Here is an 18,955-nt window from a genome sequence, read left to right on the forward strand (position 1 = left end):
GTTATGTCATGACAAATCTTCTTTTTAGTCTGAGTTAATGTTTGATCAAGTGTAACTTAATTTTCACTAGTATCATACTTGGTAACTCTTTATTTGGAATTCCAGTTCAGCATCTTTTACTTTTTTAGTTGCAGATCTTTTGTTGATACTTTAAATTTTGACTGAAGAAATATAGTTGATATATTCTTTCCGCCACCTTATTATAGGATGAAATTCATGTATGGTCCACAAAACAGAGAGGGAGGGTAACTTCATTTGGTGGGGCTGGCATAGATTTTTTCCAATGACAGTTTATCAGTCAGTTTATTGCTCCCATTCTTAGATTGATATTATGGAGTTAAATTTGTTTCGAACACGTGCCACTATGTAAAGGCTGGTTGAGATTGTGAACCTTCAAAGTTTTAATCAGAAATTTACTACTATCATTATTATGAAAAGCATGCAATGCTTTTCTTTTCTCATCCAGCTTATTTCATTCGTTCACTCCCTGCCATATTCCGTAGTTTAGAATGGAAAAGCTCCTAGTTTAATTTTATTTGCACTAATTTCTGTTGTTACTGTCTATAGATGGATTCTAAACTACCAATTGACATTTTGGAAAATGTTATGCAACTGGCAATCGAAGGCTGCAAAGCAATAGCAAACTACATTCGAGAAGTAAGAACCTGCTGACACTTTTGTGATTATACTAAGAGGAGTCCAAACAAGTTTTACATTAATTTCACTGCTTAAATCCTGTTTCTTTGTTGGCTGGCAGATTTTGCTGGAGAACACAAAGCAACTGGAGTATCGACGAGGTGTATAGTTTTTATAGCAGAAATGATGCTATGATTATTATTACCTGTGGTCACGGTTTTCCAGATTTGTAGGTCCGTTCTTTCAGCATTTGTGCTTTTTTTTGGTTATGGAGGAGAATTCTCTTGTATTTACGTGGAACAATTTTGTTTTTAGCATACGGTGCTGAATAAAACGGAAATTTGTTGTAGAATTCGTTTCTCATTTCTGTCACCTTATCACTATGAATAAAAGGTAGCAAAATTATGATTTATTTTGGGACCACTTTCTGAATTTCCACCAATCCCCCAAAATAAGACGTGTGGAATGGAACTAATGATCTGACACTTCAACGAATGAAGAATTAATGATTGAAGTTAGAATCAAAATAATCAGTGGGTTGGTTGAGTGTGTGTACACGGTGATTGCATCCTCAGAAAAAGCAATGACATCAGTATTGACAATTTAATTGCTAACTAATTTCAATGGTTAGTTTCCTAAATTTCCTTTTTGGGTACGATACAGTTTGATAAAGACAGCTTTGGTGTTAAATGTTTGTATTGCAGTTAAAGTCTTGATATAACGAGTTAAACTGATTAATTATGTAAATATAAAAAGTAAATAATTTATAGTAATTTCTAAATCCTGGTAAATATAAAGTAGTTTAATTAAGTTAACATTTTTTTATTTCTTTTAAATACGTATGCTAGAGCGGAATACTGAAGTTTTTTGGTAGAGTTGAATACTGTAAGTTTGAAGCATCACTAATACAGATTTAGAAGAAAAAAAAGTATTTGAAGTAATAATATTGTATGGAAAAATGTTAATTTTTCTGGGAAAAAAATTTCACAGAAAAAGTTAACCTGAAAGTTAATGATCAAGAGAATTTTAGGATTATTTCTATGGTAAAGGAAAGTATTTTGGTGGTTGAGTTTGTTTTCAACTAATACCAGACTTCATTAAAAAATATATTATAATACTAACTGTAACGTCCCAAAAATATACATCATGCATATATAATAAAGAGTCATCATACATAATATAAGAAAGCAGTCAAGAGTAATTTAAGGATTACAGTCATCCTTAGAATAGTGCGGAATTGACAACAAGAGTATTTAGAATTTCTCCATGAAAATCACAGAGAATTTAAAACTTAAAATACACACGAGTTATTCCAAACATTAAGAATTATGAAATAAGACTAGCTAATCTAGGCTGCAGCACTGCCGTCTTCATCAAGAGCTGCTTCCAAAGTATTCTCCTCGCCATCTGCTCCCATCCAAGTGGATGATCATCGCCAAAGAAACATACCCAAACAACACACAACACAAACAATGCAAGGGTGAGCTAGATATAAAAAACATGTTATACAATCCAACATGATATGCAAAAGTCACTCATACATGGTAAACTAACATCACAAGACTTGTTACATTAAACCCCGACTTGTTACTTTATAGACCGACTCGTCCGGACCAGAATGATTACCGAGCTATGGCGGGTTATGCACTCGTGGTGGCCTCTACTGCTTTGCAAAGCCATTGCCAATGGGTTCCACCCTACCACCCTCACGAGGTTAGTCCGTTTCGCGCCCTGGAGCATACTGGAAGCCTCCAAGACTAGGACCTCCTGCTACTCCTCACCACATGGATCAATCCTCTCTACTTGAGAATGAAAGACCATTGGAGCGTCAGGAAAACCCTCAAGAATGAGCTACCATGAAATCATTCTGTACACCCCAAATCACCACCATATATCCTCTCCTTGAGGATCATGGAATTACGTCCACCACCATGTATCCTCTCATGAGGATCATGGAATTACGTCCCTGAATCATATTGTTACTCCCGAATCACCAGATATCCATTTTATCACAGTAAATCCAACACACCTCATACATTCACATAAATCACTTCACAGTATATATTTTCCAAACCTTGCACGTAATTCAATTCAAGAGAAAATGAATTTAAAATCCAACATTTGCAGAATACTATTTGGACGAGCACTGTTCACCGAGCACAGTGGACGAACGTTACTGAACGAACACTACCTTCCAACCACTAGGCCGAACACTATTTGGACGTACGTTCGTTATCAATCACCAGGCCGAACGCTGTTGGACGAACGTTATCAAATCCTACACTATCAGGCCGAACGCTAAACCATCGAACACCAATACTAAATTCAACACTTGGACGAACGCGCAACGCTTGGAACCTAAGAATACTACTCAAGGCCGAACGCTCAACATTGCTATCTGAAAATACAATGTTAAGAACGATCGCTCAAACTCACTAATATTATAAGGCCGATCGTTAAAGATTTCAAATTATAATATCCAATTATGGCCGAACGCTCACAATCACAAATATCCATGAACGAACGCTTATGATCCAAACTAAGGAATCCAAATTAAAATCGAACGCTCAGAAGCGAGAATACCTTATCAAAACCGAACGTTCAACAGAATAAGACCGAACGCTCAAAATTCCAAAACTTAAAACTATCAAGCCAAGACCGAACGCTCACAATTAGAATCAAGGAAAGACCGAACGCTCACAATCAGAATTAAACCAAAACCGAACGCTCACAATGAGAATTAAACTATGACTGAACGGTCAAAATCCAATCCTAAGAATACCAACTAACGACCGAACGCTCACAATCACAATTAACCAAGGCCGAACGCTGACTAATACACCGAAACCGAACGTTTAGAGATCCAGACTTAATAGTATCAACTTAAGGTCGAACGATCAAGATTAAACTTAAGAATCCGTTAAGGACGAACGACTGCAATTTCTATTACCAAATACCGAACGCTCAAGATCACGTAAATATCAATTTAGGGACGAACGCCTAAAATTACTAATTCCTGTATACAGTTGGGACGAACGTCTAATATATCACTGCAAACGAACGAACGCTCGTTAACACAAAACCGAACGCTCATGCTATTTTGGCCGACCACTAATTGGTCGAGCCATTTGGACGAACGTCCAATTTGGCTCACCAAATTGGACGAACGCGCGATCTGCAGAATTCTGCAGAATCGCACCAGATTTTCGGAGAGAAACCAGAAACCCCATTTTCATCCCCTTCTTCCCAGATTTGCTTCAACAACAATATTCTACCATCACTCATACAGATTCATACACAACAAAGTCACTCTAAGTACGAAATTTGTTCATCAACGACACTATATTATAGATTTCACAACACACATACATGGTTCATAAAATCCAGAAAAAAGGATCTAGCTCCCCTTACCTCTTGAAGACCTCCTTGAATCTTGAATCTCTCTCCCAAGGTCTCCTTGAAATTCCAGAGCTCTCCTCTCACTCTTCAGATTTTTGCAGCAAAACTCCAATTCTTCTTTTCCCGAAATTGCAGCAAGCCTCTCCCTTCTCCAGATGCAGCATCCAACCCCTTCAATCCACGATTTCTACCTTTAAGAAGGAAGAAATGGTGCTCCCCATAGCCACTCCTCAGTGCTATGCCCACCAACAAAGGAGATGATGGTGTCTTTGGTGGCTGGAGCACTTTCAAAGTGGGAAGACCCCACCATCCACCAGCTGCTGTTGCCACTTGAAGCGCCCCCCACCACTACACGAACGTGCAGCCAGCCGCCCACTTCCATCGTGTAGCCGCCCCCTTCCACTTCCAGGAACGTGCCTCCCTTCCCCACCACTTCTCTGTTAGGTAGCCGCCCCTCCAACTTTCAAAAGAAAGTGGGACGTGCGGTCTTTACATTCTCCCCAACAACAAAAATTTTCGTCCTCAAAAATTAGGCTTTATCAGAACAAGTGTGGGTAGGTTTCTCTCATCTCGTCCTCTAACTCCCAGGTAGAGTCGCCCGTTCCACTGTTCCAGATAACTTTGACAAGTCTGACAGTTCTTCCTCTAAGTTGTTTGTTTTGACTCTCCTCAATCTTTATTGGTTGCACTTCAATTGACAAATCTTCTCTAACTTGCACATCGTCAACTTCAAGCACATGAGAAGGATCAGACATGTATTTTCTCAGTTGAGATACATGGAACACTGGATGCAAGTTTGCCAACCGAGGTGGCATGGTTATCTCATAAGCTACGGGTCCTACACGTCGTAGAATCTGGTAAGGACCAAGATATCTAGGAGATAGTTTCCTAGCACGAATGGCTCTTCCTACACCGGTAGTAGGAGTCACTCGTAGGAACACATGATCCCCAACTGCAAATTCTAACGGCTTGCGCCTCCGATCAGCATAGGACTTCTGTCTATTCTGAGACGCCCGCATCCTTTCTTGTATAAGCTTCACCTTCTCTGTAGTCTGCTGAACTATTTCTGGTCCCGTCAAAACTGCTTCTCCATCCTGAAACCAACAAAGAGGTGTTCTACAGCGCCTCCCATACAACGCTTCAAACGGTGTCATGCCGATACTAGTCTGATAGCTGTTGTTGTAAGTGAACTCAACTAGTGGCAATATCTCATCCCATACCCCTAGGTGATCCAAAATGCAAGTCCGCAATAAATCTTCAAGCGATTGGATTGTCCGCTCAGACTGTCCATCCGTTTGGGGATGATAAGCCGAGCTCATCTGAAGTCTGCTTCCCATCTCACTCTGAAGAGTTTGCCAAAACCTGGATGTGAACCTTGGGTCTCTATCTGATACAATACTCGAAGGTACCCCATGTAACCTCACTATTTCCTTAACATACAGTTGCGCCAACTTCGCCATAGACATCCTCAAATCGATCGCCAAGAAGTGGGCACTCTTGGTCAATCGGTCCACTATTACCCATATTGCATCATGTCTTCGAACAGTGCGTGGCAAATGGGTAACAAAGTCCATAGCGATGCTATCCCATTTCCATTCTGGAATTTCCAATGGCTGCAACAAACCTCCTGGTCTCTGATGCTCTATTTTAGCTTTCTGACAAGTTAAACAAGAGACAACAAACTGAGCTACATCTCTTTTCATACCGGACCACCAAAAAGACTCCTTGAGGTCTTGATACATTTTAGTCATGCCAGGATGCATGCTAAAACGGCTTTTATGACCTTCCTCAAGGATTAACCTCTTCATTTCTGAATTGCTAGGGATACAGACTCTGCCTTTGAACCTTAAGATACCATCAGCCCCCAAGGCAAAATCCTTTCCCTGCTCAGTCCCAATCAAACTGGATGACGTTTGGAGCTCAACATCCTTCGACTGCTCTTCTTTAACACGCTTCAACAAGTCATTGGACACCACCAAATTACTGCATCTGATGCTGTCAGCTTCAAATTCTACCTGCAACCTCAAATCTCTGAAGCTTTCTACCAACTCTAACTCTCTGACCATTAAGGCTGAAATATGCACTGACTTCCTGCTCAATGCATCTGCCACCACATTAGCCTTCCCAGGGTGATAAAGGAGATCAAATTCAAAATCTTTAAGAAACTCCATCCATCGCCTTTGCCTCATATTAAGCTCCTTCTGATCAAAGAGGTATTTCAGGCTCTTATGATCACTGAACACCTGAAATTGCGCGCCATACATATAGTGTCTCCAAATCTTCAAAGCAAATACCACAGGTGCCAACTCCAAGTCATGAGTGGGATAATTCTTCTCATGAACCTTGAGTTGTCTTGATGCATATGCCACTACCTTCTTCTCCTGCATCAGTACGCACCCTAATCCCTGATGAGAGGCATCACAAAAAACCTCAAAAGGTTTATCTGTGTCAGGGATAACCAAAACTGGTGCACTAGTCAATCTGTTCTTTAGCTCTTGGAAGCTAGTCTCACAACAGTCTGTCCAAACAAAAGGTTGATCCTTCCTAGTCAGTTTTGTTAACGGCGCCACAATCCGGGAAAAGCTCTCAATAAAACGACGATAGTAGCCCGCTAGACCCACAAAGCTCCTGATTTCTATAACAGTCTTAGGTCTCTCCCACTGAAGTACTGCTTGCACCTTAGCGGGATCGACAACAATTCCTCCAGCTGAAATCACATGCCCAAGAAAAGGAACCTCTTCCATCCAAAACTCACACTTGGATAGCTTGGCATACAATCTTCTTTCCCTCAGCACTTCAAGCACTACCCTAAGGTGATCTTCATGTTCTTCCCGAGTTTTAGAATAGACAAGTGTCGCAACCGAAATCGCGACGGGACAACGATCCGAAAAAGAAAACGCAGGGGTTTGAAAAAAAGATTTTTTGGGAGTCGCCACCATAGTTTATTCTGGAAAACTACGGAAAAACCATAAAATGATAAGGCATAGTTTGCGAAAATGAGATTCTAAATTCGGGAGTCGGTTACGTGTAGGGAAGGTATTAGCACCCTACAACGCCTGCCCTAGGGCAGTACCTTTAACTAAATATGCGAATGTGATGTGGTTTTCAAAATGTTTAACTATCCCCTAAAATAAAAATTCTAAAGAAACAAATATTTTTTAGTTTTTTGTGCTCGACAAAGATTGACCTTGCTCCTACGTATTCTCATTCAGAATGAGAAATCAGGGTTACGTAGTTCTTGTAGAAAACTGCTTGAAAATTTGTTTGAAAATTGTTTGAAAGATTTGTTTGATTGATTATGGATAAATTTGGATTTTTGGGGAAATGAACCTGACAAGGACTAGCCTTGCTCCTACGTATCTCCACTTTTGATGGAGAATCAAGGATCACGTAGTTCTGGCCAGAAAGATTGTTTGTTGTTTGAAAATGTGGATGTTTTTGGTTTTTGAAGATTTTATATTTTTTTGGTATTTTTTGATGTAATATTTAAATTTTTGCGTAATGAGCACTAGGCTGATGCGTACGATCGCACGAGCACTCACACGGCTTTTTTCTCTTATTGTTTGCGTAATGAGCACTAGGCTGATGCGTACGATCGCACGAGCACTCACACGGCTTTGTTTGTTTTATTTTATTTTTTGTTTATATTTTTTATGAACAAACCCAACAAAATATAAGATGCAATATACAAGAGTGGAGTTATAACACAAAGGGCTACATAAAGAAATAAAAATTTAAGAACAAAGCGAGAGAAACAAACCAACAAGAATAGGGGGTGCAGAGATAAAAACCCGGAGTGCAGAGAGTAGATTTGAAGCTCCTTTGTCTGTCAGGGGTGTAAAAATGAAAACAGAAGGGCATCCTGAAACGTGTGTCAGATCCAATTCCCCTTTCCTTTTTCTTTTTTTTTTTTATTTTGTTTGCACATAATGGGCTTAAGCCCAAACAAAAACGGGGTGTGAAACATGAAACCGTGGGTGCAGATAAAGTTATTTTTTTTTTGTTTAAGGGTTTGGATGGGTCTGAGTCCAGGGAATGGATGCGGGGGTGCGCGGGTGAGAAAACAGGGGGTGCGTGAAGGAGGAAAATGTTTTAGTATCATTATTTTGTTTTGATTTATTAGAGAGAGTTGGGTCGGAAAGAAATAAAAAAGAAGAGGCCCAAGGCCTTTCCATTCTTCAGCCAACATTCCTTGGGGTCTCCTTCATTCCACAATCTCAACTCAAATCAGAATTTAATTCCCTTAAACCACTCTGCCTTTATGGAAAAACGCACCCCAACATTTCATCTGTGTCACTAAAAACGCACCAAACTCTGCATGCACGCATGTCACTTGTCACGTTGGAAGTTTCTGAAGTCAGAGTGGGGGTGCAGGTGTCCGAAAATGAGACGCTCGTTCGTCTGGAGTTGGAAGGAACAAAAGTGATTTTTCGAAAACCCTTCCACTCACCTGCACCACTCATCTTCTTCCTCACGAAACTCACCCCTTCATCTTCTCCAACTTCTCTCTAGAACCTCCCAAACTTCTCTCTACTGTAACTCACCAAGCCTTTCTCCAAATTCCATTTCAGAACCGTAGGAACGTTCGTCCAGCTGTGATCTTCCTTTTGGACCGAACAGAATTGGAATCCAAGCTGGTAAGTTCCCTTCTCTAGTAGTTGTCCATTAGGGTTTCATGCGAAACCATACTCTCGGTTCATGCATAGACTATATCTGAGCCATCTCTGATTTTGATGTTTAGATCAAGTGAAAGTGTTAGTGAAACTGAGGGTAGAACACTGTAAGAGACAAACCCAACTTTTGCATTAGGGCGTACACTGCTATCCAGGTAAGGGAAGCTTATATGTTTAATTTATACCTGTATGTTGTATGATCTGAGTTGCATGTATGAAAAGTATGATGTTTGAGCTGTTATGAACGTTCACTGATATCAGATATGATTTCTGGTTTGTTTGAACTGCATGTTGGTTTGATACGTATGAATGATGGATGAATATTGTAATATATGAGTTATTAATGTGATGATGTTGAATGTGAATTAATTGGGAAATGAAAGTTATAAAGTTCATAAATTTGAAAATCATATGAAGTATAAAGTATAATTTAAAATGTTGAAATCTGGAAATCTGTTAAGGTTGAGAAATCTGAAATTTTAAATCATTCCCCTTTGATAAATGACGCTCGTCACCGTACGGTCTTATACCGTTCGATTTTCCTGGAAATAACTTAGAATGGAATTCTTTCAATTGGAAAGAACTCCGCTCGAGAACGAGCGTCCCCATTTGAATGTCTGAGCGTTCGGTTCAGCTCAGCTGTATATAAATACCTTGAACTTTAAAATACGTAGCGCTCGGTCTTATACCGAAGCGTTCGTTATATATAGCGCTCGGTCTTATACCGAAGCGTAAGTTCTATATAGCGCTCGGTCTTATACCGAAGCGTTCGTTCTATATAGCGCTCGGTCTTATACCGAAGCGTTCGTTCTATATAGCGCTCGGTCTTATACCGAAGCGTTCGTCTTAAATAGCGCTCGGTCTTATACCAAACGTTCGTCCTAAAGAGCGCTCGGTCTTGTATCGAACGTTCGTCACGATTTACTTTCGGTCATCTACTTAGCGTTCGCTTTAATGTAGTGTTCGGTCTTAAACCGAACGCTCGTCCTTATCTTTGAATCCTTAACGAACGTAAATAGCGTTCGTCCAAATAATTAGTAAATGTATATTGGCGCGTTCGGTCATTCACTGGCAGTCGATCCCTTTTAAACAAAAGGTTCCCAATGTAGCTAAGTATTCATATTGATGTCTCTTAGCCAAGTTGAGTCAACCTGACCTCTTGGTACTTAAAAATATTCTGAAAATGATCTCATTATTTTGGAGTCTTCCTGATTGTTAAATGAGTTCTTTTAAATCTGGCTCCTAACGTTCGTCCTCTTCCTTCAGAAAGTTGAACGTTCGTCTTTTTAAGAGAGTGGAACATAGAATGAAAATGTTATAATTATGAAATGTTAAGACGTTTGAACACTATATTAAATGGTTATACGATTATGGAATTTGAACGAGCGTTCCAAGGAGGAACGTCTCAGATGTGTTAAATATTAAATTTGGTAAAGTATGAACATGGATAAGTTAAGACTCGCTGTCCATCCTGATATTCCGTGATACTCATCTTCACGTAGAAGGGGGTAGTCATGTGTGGGAATGGCAGGAGGTCCTTAGTCCATCACTTAGCATGGGCGACGTAAGAACGGACTAACCTCGAGTGGCAGCTGATTAGGTATATCCCGGCTACTACACCACTCGGGTGCAAGGACGCTTGTAACTACATGGTTCATACAGTCCGGACAGTCTGTCTTATATACATATTTTTACGTTAATTATATGTTGAGTTACTTGCTGTATGTATGAACTGAAACGTTAAATGTATGTGTGTTGTATGAATTAAATTATATAAGCTTACCCTTTCGTTTTTCCTTGTGTTGTCCACTGTCCATGTACGTGCGTCCTGTCTTGCAATGATCATTCGTGTGGATGTGAGCAGATGTTGGTGCATCTCTTGAAGAAGTGCTTGAAGAAGAAAATTTAGAAGATGCTAACTTGGTTGAAGTTGAAGTGAAGGCGGAGCAGTAGGGCGCTCGTCTTTTCTTTATAGTTTAGGACGATCGTTTTTGAAATGGACGTTCGGTTATATCTTTTTGTAAAACCGTTCGTCCTTATCTTTTGTAATCATGTACTTAAACCGTTCGTTCTAGTTCGCCTGATGTGCGTTATATTTTGTACTGAAGCCGTTCGACTTTTAAACCCTGTTTTATTAATGCAAAGACTGTTTATGTTACTGTTAATTGTAATTAATTCTGAATTATGGTAATTACTGTATTTTGGAATGTTACATAAACTAAAAGCCTGCTCATTCTCCTTTAGAAATTTGTTGAAATTCGGGGAGTGCTAGAATAAAATAAAAATAATAACAGTATGCAGATTGAATTTGCTTCGAGAACCACCCCTTTACAATATCTTTCTGTCCGTGGTGTACTTTCCTCTTTTTCTTTGCTTGCAGTAAGATTAAGAGCAAACTTAAATGTTTAAAAGGGTAGGGACACGACCAGATTTATTTTCTTCAAATGCGTTGTTATTTTGTTGTTTGCTGATTTCTAATATTTATTTCTGCAATATTATTTACATAGTGCCCCACTTATTGGGTAAATGTTTGTTGTTGTCTATATGATATTCATTCAAAGTTCAGATTGCTTGATTTTTTGTAACCTTGTTTTCATCCTAATCTTTACAGAGCAACTGGAGTTTGTTCGGTATGTTTTCAATTGAGCAGTGTTATTAATTCGAACTGCCCTCTCACTCATCTCACTGCATGACCCACAAACTACTTGAGCCAACACAAACTTTTAAATGGCTCAGATTCTGCAAAATCTCACCATTTTGTTTCAATAACTTTAGTAGAAAATATCATTTTTTTTGGAAGCCAAGAATATAAAGCAAAATAAAACAAAATCCAGCTGCTTATGTCTCATCTTTGTCTCCTTTTTGTCTCTGCCATAGATTGACCTGAGGATGGAATACGTCAGCCCAGAAGGACTTCGACTAGATGGTCGCAGACCCATGGAGGTACAGCTATTATTTTTTTCTTGGGCTGTTTTTTTTCCTCCTTTTTTCTTCACTTAATATTCATTCCAAAAAAGGTTCCTTTAGATCTTTCAAGAATACTCATGAAGCGTATGAAATGCGGAGTATTAATAAATAATAATATCCTACATGAATTCTTACATAGTCATGAATTACTGAAGCTTTATGTTAATTAGTATATATAAGATCTGCAGATAGTTCTGCATATGGGTTATACATAGATGAGCCATGCCATGGGTAATGGAAATGTGTAAGGGCACATTTTGAACTGCAAAAAAACATATAAACAGATTAGAAGCAGTCAATAACCTTAGTTCTGATAAACATTAAAACCTATCACTTAAAAGCTACAAATGTTGTAGTTTGCTGATGGACAAATTTATGAGCACCAAAATATGATGTCACAAACTTGTTTCACAATCGGCAAGTATGACCGAATCGTTCAAGTAATAAACTTGGTAAGACCAAGTATCGTTCTCCCAAAGGACTCACGGCCTAGTTTAGTTGTGTGGTTTGTTGATTAGCTAAGACTTAAGAACGAAATATTTGGAGTTTAATATGCAAGACAGAAAATAAACATGTATGCATGAGTTTTTGATCAATGGCAAAAGCAAAAGATAAACACTTTCAATGAAATATATGAATGAATATGTTGTTGGGGGTCAATTTCATCTTATCCACTCTCATATATTTTAGGAATTCAACATTCAAATCATCATTGTTAATGCCACTCTCTAAAGTACCTTTCTAGAAGGCTTCTCCCTAATCACGAGTTCATACAATTCCTAGCATTCCTAATGATCAGTTCATAAGTTCAGGAGCTTAACGACAACCAACATAATATTGGGAGAAATTCCCCGGATCTAGACTTCCCCGTACGTTCCCGTATCGACAAAACCAATAATCATGCATCGAATGAGTTAAACAATGCAAGCATTAAGCAAAGAGGAAAAACCCTAACTAATGATGAAAGAAAGCATAAATCTTAGATGAAGATGCAAGCATAAATTCCATATATGAGAGCTTCAAGAGATTACATTGATTCCCCAACAAACATACAAGGTTTAGTTCACCATATTCATGGTGAACCTAGATGAACAATGAAAGAATGAAAGAATAAACCCTAAAAAGGTGAAGAGGTAGCCTGAGCATCCAAGATCCTCCTTCAAAGGGGTGGAAGAGAGAGTGTTTGCCTCGTTTCTGCCAAAGATACAAACCCTAGGACGTCCTAAAGCTTATATACTATTCTAAAATTACAAAGAATCTAGGCCCAAGCCCATAAGTGTGCCGCTCAGCGGTAAAGTACCGCTCAGCGGTGAGTGCGCGTCTTGTTTCTTCCCCTCAGCGGCCATTTTGCCCCTCAGCGGACCTCCCGTGACCTCCTGAGTGCCGCTCAGCGGTAAAATGCCGCTGAGCGGTGCCTTCGGCTTCTCCTTTTGCACTCTTTGATTCCTTTTCTGATTCCATCTCTCTCATTCTTCACTTCTTTCACTAAATTCACCTTAAAACCTGCACAAAAACACTGAAATCAAGCATAAACCTGTCCAGCTCTCTTATTTCTGAAAATATGGATAAAAGTATGATTTCAAGCTAGTTTCTAAGTCTAAAGGTTGCTTTTAGTATCAATTTTAAGCATGAAAATAACAGTTTTTCAACTGTTATCATTTGCCAAATGATAAAAGTAAGAAAATGGAGGGTTCTAACCCTAAGGATGTCTAACCAACCTTTTTTAGTGAGATATATGAACTTGGTCCTATGACAAAATGAGCTAATTGAAAGCAGCATTTTAAGGTCTGGCCTATGGAATTCAGACATATTTAACAGCTGTGATTTGGACATGATTTTGGGATTCGACTATTTAAAATGAGGAGATGCACTTTAGAGGATAAGGTGAAGTTATTACTATTTATTAAAAATTTAGTATTTAAGAGTGTGATAAAATATATGTACATGTATAAGAAACTATGAAGTTATTAAAATCTCAATGACTATTACTGCAGTTTATCCTCTAAAGTGTTATTCCTTCACTACAGAGGATCTAAATCTATGATTTTATATTTCTTTCTCTACTGATCTTTTGCCTTTAACTTTTTCTCCTCTCTTTATGGTATATATATTGTAGATGCGACAAATTCGTGCAGAAATTGGTGCTGTATCCAAAGCAGATGGGTAAATGAATTTTAGCTTTTTAGAAAATTAAGTTGTGATATCATTTGAAGCATTTGACCATAAAGTTTTTTTATTTTGAAAACAGTTCTGCCATGTTTGAGATGGGTAATACAAAAGTTATTGCTGCCGTCTATGGCCCTAGAGAGGTACTGTTTAATTATTTACCTTGCTAATGAAAATTTGTCTATGTAATTTAAGGATTGTTAACTATCCTTTTTCAGTGTTAGTTGGTTTAGACATTTAAAAAACTTTGATGTTGTAGTTGAGCTTTAGATGATTTGCTGTTTTTCTTTAGTAACTTCTCTGCATTTCAGGTGCAAAATAGAAGCCAAATAACCAACCATGCTCTGGTAGTTTTTTTTTTTCTAAGTTATGTTGTCTGTATTTATATGAATTGTAACAAAAACTTAATTGTTGCTTATGTGCAATGTATGTCTATAGGTTCGGTGTGAGTACAGCATGGCTAATTTTAGCACTGGAGATCGCATGAGGAAATCAAAGGGTGACAGGTTTTGCTCATTTACTTGCTTTTGTTTAACTTCCTATTCTTTTTGACCTTTCACTTATTTTTTATATATTCGTAGTTTTATACTTATCAAAATGGTATTGGAGCATAGACTACTAGGATGATAGTGAATGTTGCATTAGTAGAATCTATCTTAAGAGTGCCTTGTAATTTGTAAATTGGACTTTTTGATCTTTTTACTGAGGTAAGAATTTAATAGCAATGGTGGTAATGCATGTTTAGACTTTTAGAGTATAAATTTTGATTATTAATTAGTAATATATATATATATATATATATATATATATATTGCATTTGTTCATGTGATACAGTATAATTTTTTTTTAATCTTGCATTCATAATTTTCTATGTAACAACTATCTTGCTATCCACTAACGTATTGTAGTGTTTTTGGGGCTGGCTGCTCCATGCCTTTGATATAGCTGACTACAGGCTCAGCAATGGGTTATGTATCATAAAACAATGAAAAGCTTAACCCCATGCACCCTTTTACTGCCTTTTCTCATTTTTAATCTTTTTTGCAAGCTTTGACTTTTTTGAGTAATCTTTGGCCAAAACTCACTGAATAGTTTTGAATGGCTTAACCATCAATGTTTGCAGATATAAATGTTATCCTGTTTTGCTTTTCCTTCATAGTTTTAATATGGTTCTCATTGTAAGGTTCTCTTACAGAAGGATAATAGGATCACTTCTTATTTTTTACTACGTGATTTGAAGTTCTCATTCTACAGGAGATCAACTGAAATTTCCCTGGTTATTCGGCAAACCATGGAAGCATCTATATTGACACATCTATTGCCTCGATCTCAGGTTTTATTACACATTAAGAACTTATTTTGTCATGTGCTTTGCTTTCCCCTAGTCCTCCCTAATGTTTTACTTATTAAATTTGCAGATAGATATATATGTCCAAGTTTTCCAAGCAGATGGAGGTAACTAAGACTTGATAATGGGATCTTGTGATTCTCTTCTGTCATTGCCATTTTATTTTCTCTCTTTACTCATTTAATATGTACATTAATTTTGGGTGATGTTGACATGTCTTTTATAGGAACTAGATCTGCTTGTATAAATGCTGCAACTTTGGCCCTTGCCGATGCTGGGATCCCTATGCGTGATCTTGTAACATCCTGCAGTGCCGGATACCTTAACAGCACAAGTCTGCTTGGTATATATCTGTTTTTACTCTAAATTTGAACTGGCTAAATACAAGTGTGGTATGTCTGTTTTGTTTCTGTCTACTTCTGATGCACGGGCTGCCCTAATTATTAAAGGTTTCTGAATGTGTACAGATTTGAACTATGTAGAAGACAGTGCTGGAGGTCCTGATGTAACCCTAGGAATTCTGCCAAAGTTGGATAAAGTAACACTGCTTCAGGTTAATTCATGTCTTGTTATTTTCTCTGTATCTATTGTGTAGTCAACCAGGTAAATTAGTTCAACAGAAAGGAAAACTTTTTATTGCTCTCTCAGTCATTGGTACTCACGTAGTAAAGAGTTTGGTGGTGTTGAAGCTGTAATTCCTCTTCCTTCAAAAACTGTTCTTGTTATTAGAGATTTTGGAGAGAACAGTAGAGTTTTAACCCTTGATTACTCGAGGGAATAGGTGCATGTTCGGAAATCCCCAAAAGAAGCTTATCTAAGCTCGCCTCAGATTTAACAACTTAATAGTTTGCTGTACACATGAATCTTTTTTCAAATATCAGTTGTTTTTTAATCAACAGATACTTCTTACGAAGGTTCCTGATAGAGTGATTTGCTGTTGTACCCTTTGATGGAGTTATGTTATGACAAATCTTCTTTTTAGTCTGAGTTAATGTTTGATCAAGTGTAACTTAATTTTCACTAGTATCATACTTGGTAACTCTTTATTTGGAATTCCAGTTCAGCATCTTTTACTTTTTTAGTTGCAGATCTTTTGTTGATACTTTAAATTTTGACTGAAGAAATATAGTTGATATATTCTTTCCGCCACCTTATTATAGGATGAAATTCATGTATGGTCCACAAAACAGAGAGGGAGGGTAACTTCATTTGGTGGGGCTGGCATAGATTTTTTCCAATGACAGTTTATCAGTCAGTTTATTGCTCCCATTCTTAGATTGATATTATGGAGTTAAATTTGTTTCGAACACGTGCCACTATGTAAAGGCTGGTTGAGATTGTGAACCTTCAAAGTTTTAATCAGAAATTTACTACTATCATTATTATGAAAAGCATGCAATGCTTTTCTTTTCTCATCCAGCTTATTTCATTCGTTCACTCCCTGCCATATTCCGTAGTTTAGAATGGAAAAGCTCCTAGTTTAATTTTATTTGCACTAATTTCTGTTGTTACTGTCTATAGATGGATTCTAAACTACCAATTGACATTTTGGAAAATGTTATGCAACTGGCAATCAAAGGCTGCAAAGCAATAGCAAACTACATTCGAGAAGTAAGAACCTGCTGACACTTTTGTGATTATACTAAGAGGAGTCCAAACAAGTTTTACATTAATTTCACTGCTTAAATCCTGTTTCTTTGTTGGCTGGCAGATTTTGCTGGAGAACACAAAGCAACTTGAGTATCGACGAGGTGTATAGTTTTTATAGCAGAAATGATGCTATGATTATTATTACCTGTGGTCACGGTTTTCCAGATTTGTAGGTCCGTTCTTTCAGCATTTGTGCTTTTTTTTGGTTATGGAGGAGAATTCTCTTGTATTTACGTGGAACAATTTTGTTTTTAGCATACGGTGCTGAATAAAACGGAAAATTGTTGTAGAATTCGTTTCTCATTTCTGTCACCTTATCACTATGAATAAAAGGTAGCAAAATTATGATTTATTTTGGGACCACTTTCTGAATTTCCACCAATCCCCCAAAATAAGACGTGTAGAATGGAACTAATGATCTGACACTTTGATGGACAAATTTATGATCACCAAAATATGATGTCACAAACTTGTTTCACAATCGGCAAGTATGACCGAATCGTTCAAGTAATAAACTTGGTAAGACCAAGTATCGTTCTTCCCAAAGGACTCACGGCCTAGTTTAGTTATGTGATTTGTTGATTAGCTAGGACTTACAAACGAAATATTTAGATTTTAATATGCAAGACAAAAAGTAAACATGTATGCATGAATTTGATCAATGGCAAAGACAAAAGATAAACACTTTCAATGATATATATGAATGAATATGTTGTTGGGGGTCAATTTCATCTCATCCACTCTCATACATTTTAGGAATTCAACATTCAAATCATCATTGTTAATGCCACTCTCTAAAGTACCATTCTAGATGGCTTCTCCCTAATCACGAGTTCATACAATTCCTAGCATTCCTAATGATTAGTTCATAAGTACAGGAGCTTAACGACAACCAATATAATATTGGGAGAAATTCCCCGGATCTAGACTTCCCCGTACGTGCCCGTATCGACAAAACCAATGATCATGCATTGAATGAGTTAAACTATGCAAGCATTAAGCAAAGAGGAAAAACCCTAACTAATGATGAAAGAAAGCATAAATCTTAATTAAAAGATGCAAGCATAAATTCCATATATGAGAGCTTCAAGAGATTACATTGATTCCCCAACAAACATACAAGGTTTAGTTCACCATATTCATGGTGAACCTAGATGAACAATGAAAGAATGAAAGAATAAACCCAATAAAGGTGAAGAGGTAGCCTGAGCATCCAAAATCCTCCTTCAAAAGGGTGGAAGAGAGAGTGTTTGCCTCGTTTCTGCCAAAGATACAAACCCTAGGACGTGCAAGTCCTTAAATAGGGCATAAAAATAACATAAAACAAGTCCAAGCCCATAAAAACAAAAGAAAACCGGTCCAAGCCCACTTAGAATGCCGCTCAGCGGTATTTTACCGCTGAGCGGTACTAGCGCATGATCCATTTTGCCCCCCAGCTGCTGTTTTGCCCCTCAGCGGTGATTTCGGCACCCGAAAAGTGCCGCTCAGCGGTATTTTTCCGCTCAGCGCCACTCGGTCACACGTTTTCTGCGTTCTGGTTGGTTTTTCAGCATTCTGGTTGACTGGTTGACTTTTCTGGTTGACTGGTTGACTTTTCTGGTTGACTGGTTGACTTTTCTGGTTTCTGGTTGACTTTTCAGCACTCCAATCATTCGGTATTTCAATTCTTCTTTCAAATCATTCAATTAGCCTACAAAATCAAGGGAATCTTGCACAAAACCATTAAATTCACTTTCAACTCTCTTATTCTCAAAACTAAAGAAAAAATATGAATTCAAGCTAGTTTCTAAGTCTTAAAGGTTGCTTTTGGTATCAAATTTAAGCATGAAAATAACAGTTTTTCAACTGTTATCACAACCCCAAACTTAGAACTTTGCTTGTCCTCAAGCAAACAAAATGTAACTCAATCTCCAACCAATTCATATGATGGTTCACTCATTCAAAAATCCTCTTTTTCAAGATAAGTAACAACTTCACTCAAACTTATGACCAAGAGTTCATTCAAGATGTGCACATGCTTTAGTGTTCACAAAGTCATTTAAATTCCAACAAATGCTATTTTTCATGAATGATCAATCAATTAAGCATGGATGTTCATGTGCTTAGGGAATATTTC

General features: G+C 37.8%; 2 protein-coding genes across 2 annotated transcripts; one reads left to right on the top strand and one right to left on the bottom strand.

Annotated features, from left to right (window-relative positions):
* Positions 1–4,122: 4,122 nt before the first annotated feature.
* LOC148202293 (uncharacterized) lies at positions 4,123–5,189 on the bottom strand. The gene is given in 2 exon segments (XM_088109583.1): positions 4,123–4,383; positions 4,497–5,189. Coding segments are annotated over 2 exon segments (954 nt in total).
* A 6,408-nt stretch (positions 5,190–11,597) lies between these two features.
* On the top strand, positions 11,598–16,948 carry LOC148202294 (exosome complex component RRP41 homolog). The gene is made up of 11 exons (XM_088108213.1): positions 11,598–11,651; positions 13,792–13,838; positions 13,924–13,984; positions 14,153–14,188; positions 14,280–14,347; positions 15,096–15,174; positions 15,260–15,296; positions 15,416–15,532; positions 15,657–15,742; positions 16,711–16,800; positions 16,901–16,948. The coding sequence occupies exons 1-11, from the start codon at positions 11,598–11,600 to the stop codon at positions 16,946–16,948; spliced, it is 723 nt and encodes a 240-aa protein (XP_087964339.1).
* The last annotated feature ends 2,007 nt before the right edge of the window (positions 16,949–18,955 follow it).

Source organism: Vigna umbellata, chromosome 3, assembly GCF_029865625.1.
Source record: "Vigna umbellata cultivar VRB3 chromosome 3, Vumbellata_1.0, whole genome shotgun sequence".
NCBI classification, from domain to species: Eukaryota; Viridiplantae; Streptophyta; class Magnoliopsida; order Fabales; family Fabaceae; genus Vigna; species Vigna umbellata.

Bases quoted from the DNA above. Each gene is read 5' to 3' on its own strand.
- LOC148202294 (XM_088108213.1), top strand. From the start codon at position 11,598: ATGGAATACGTCAGCCCAGAAGGACTTCGACTAGATGGTCGCAGACCC. The intron at 15,175-15,259 runs GTTTTATTACAC...TTAAATTTGCAG, and splicing joins ATCTATTGCCTCGATCTCAG to ATAGATATATATGTCCAAGT. The intron at 15,533-15,656 runs GTATATATCTGT...GAATGTGTACAG, and splicing joins TAACAGCACAAGTCTGCTTG to ATTTGAACTATGTAGAAGAC.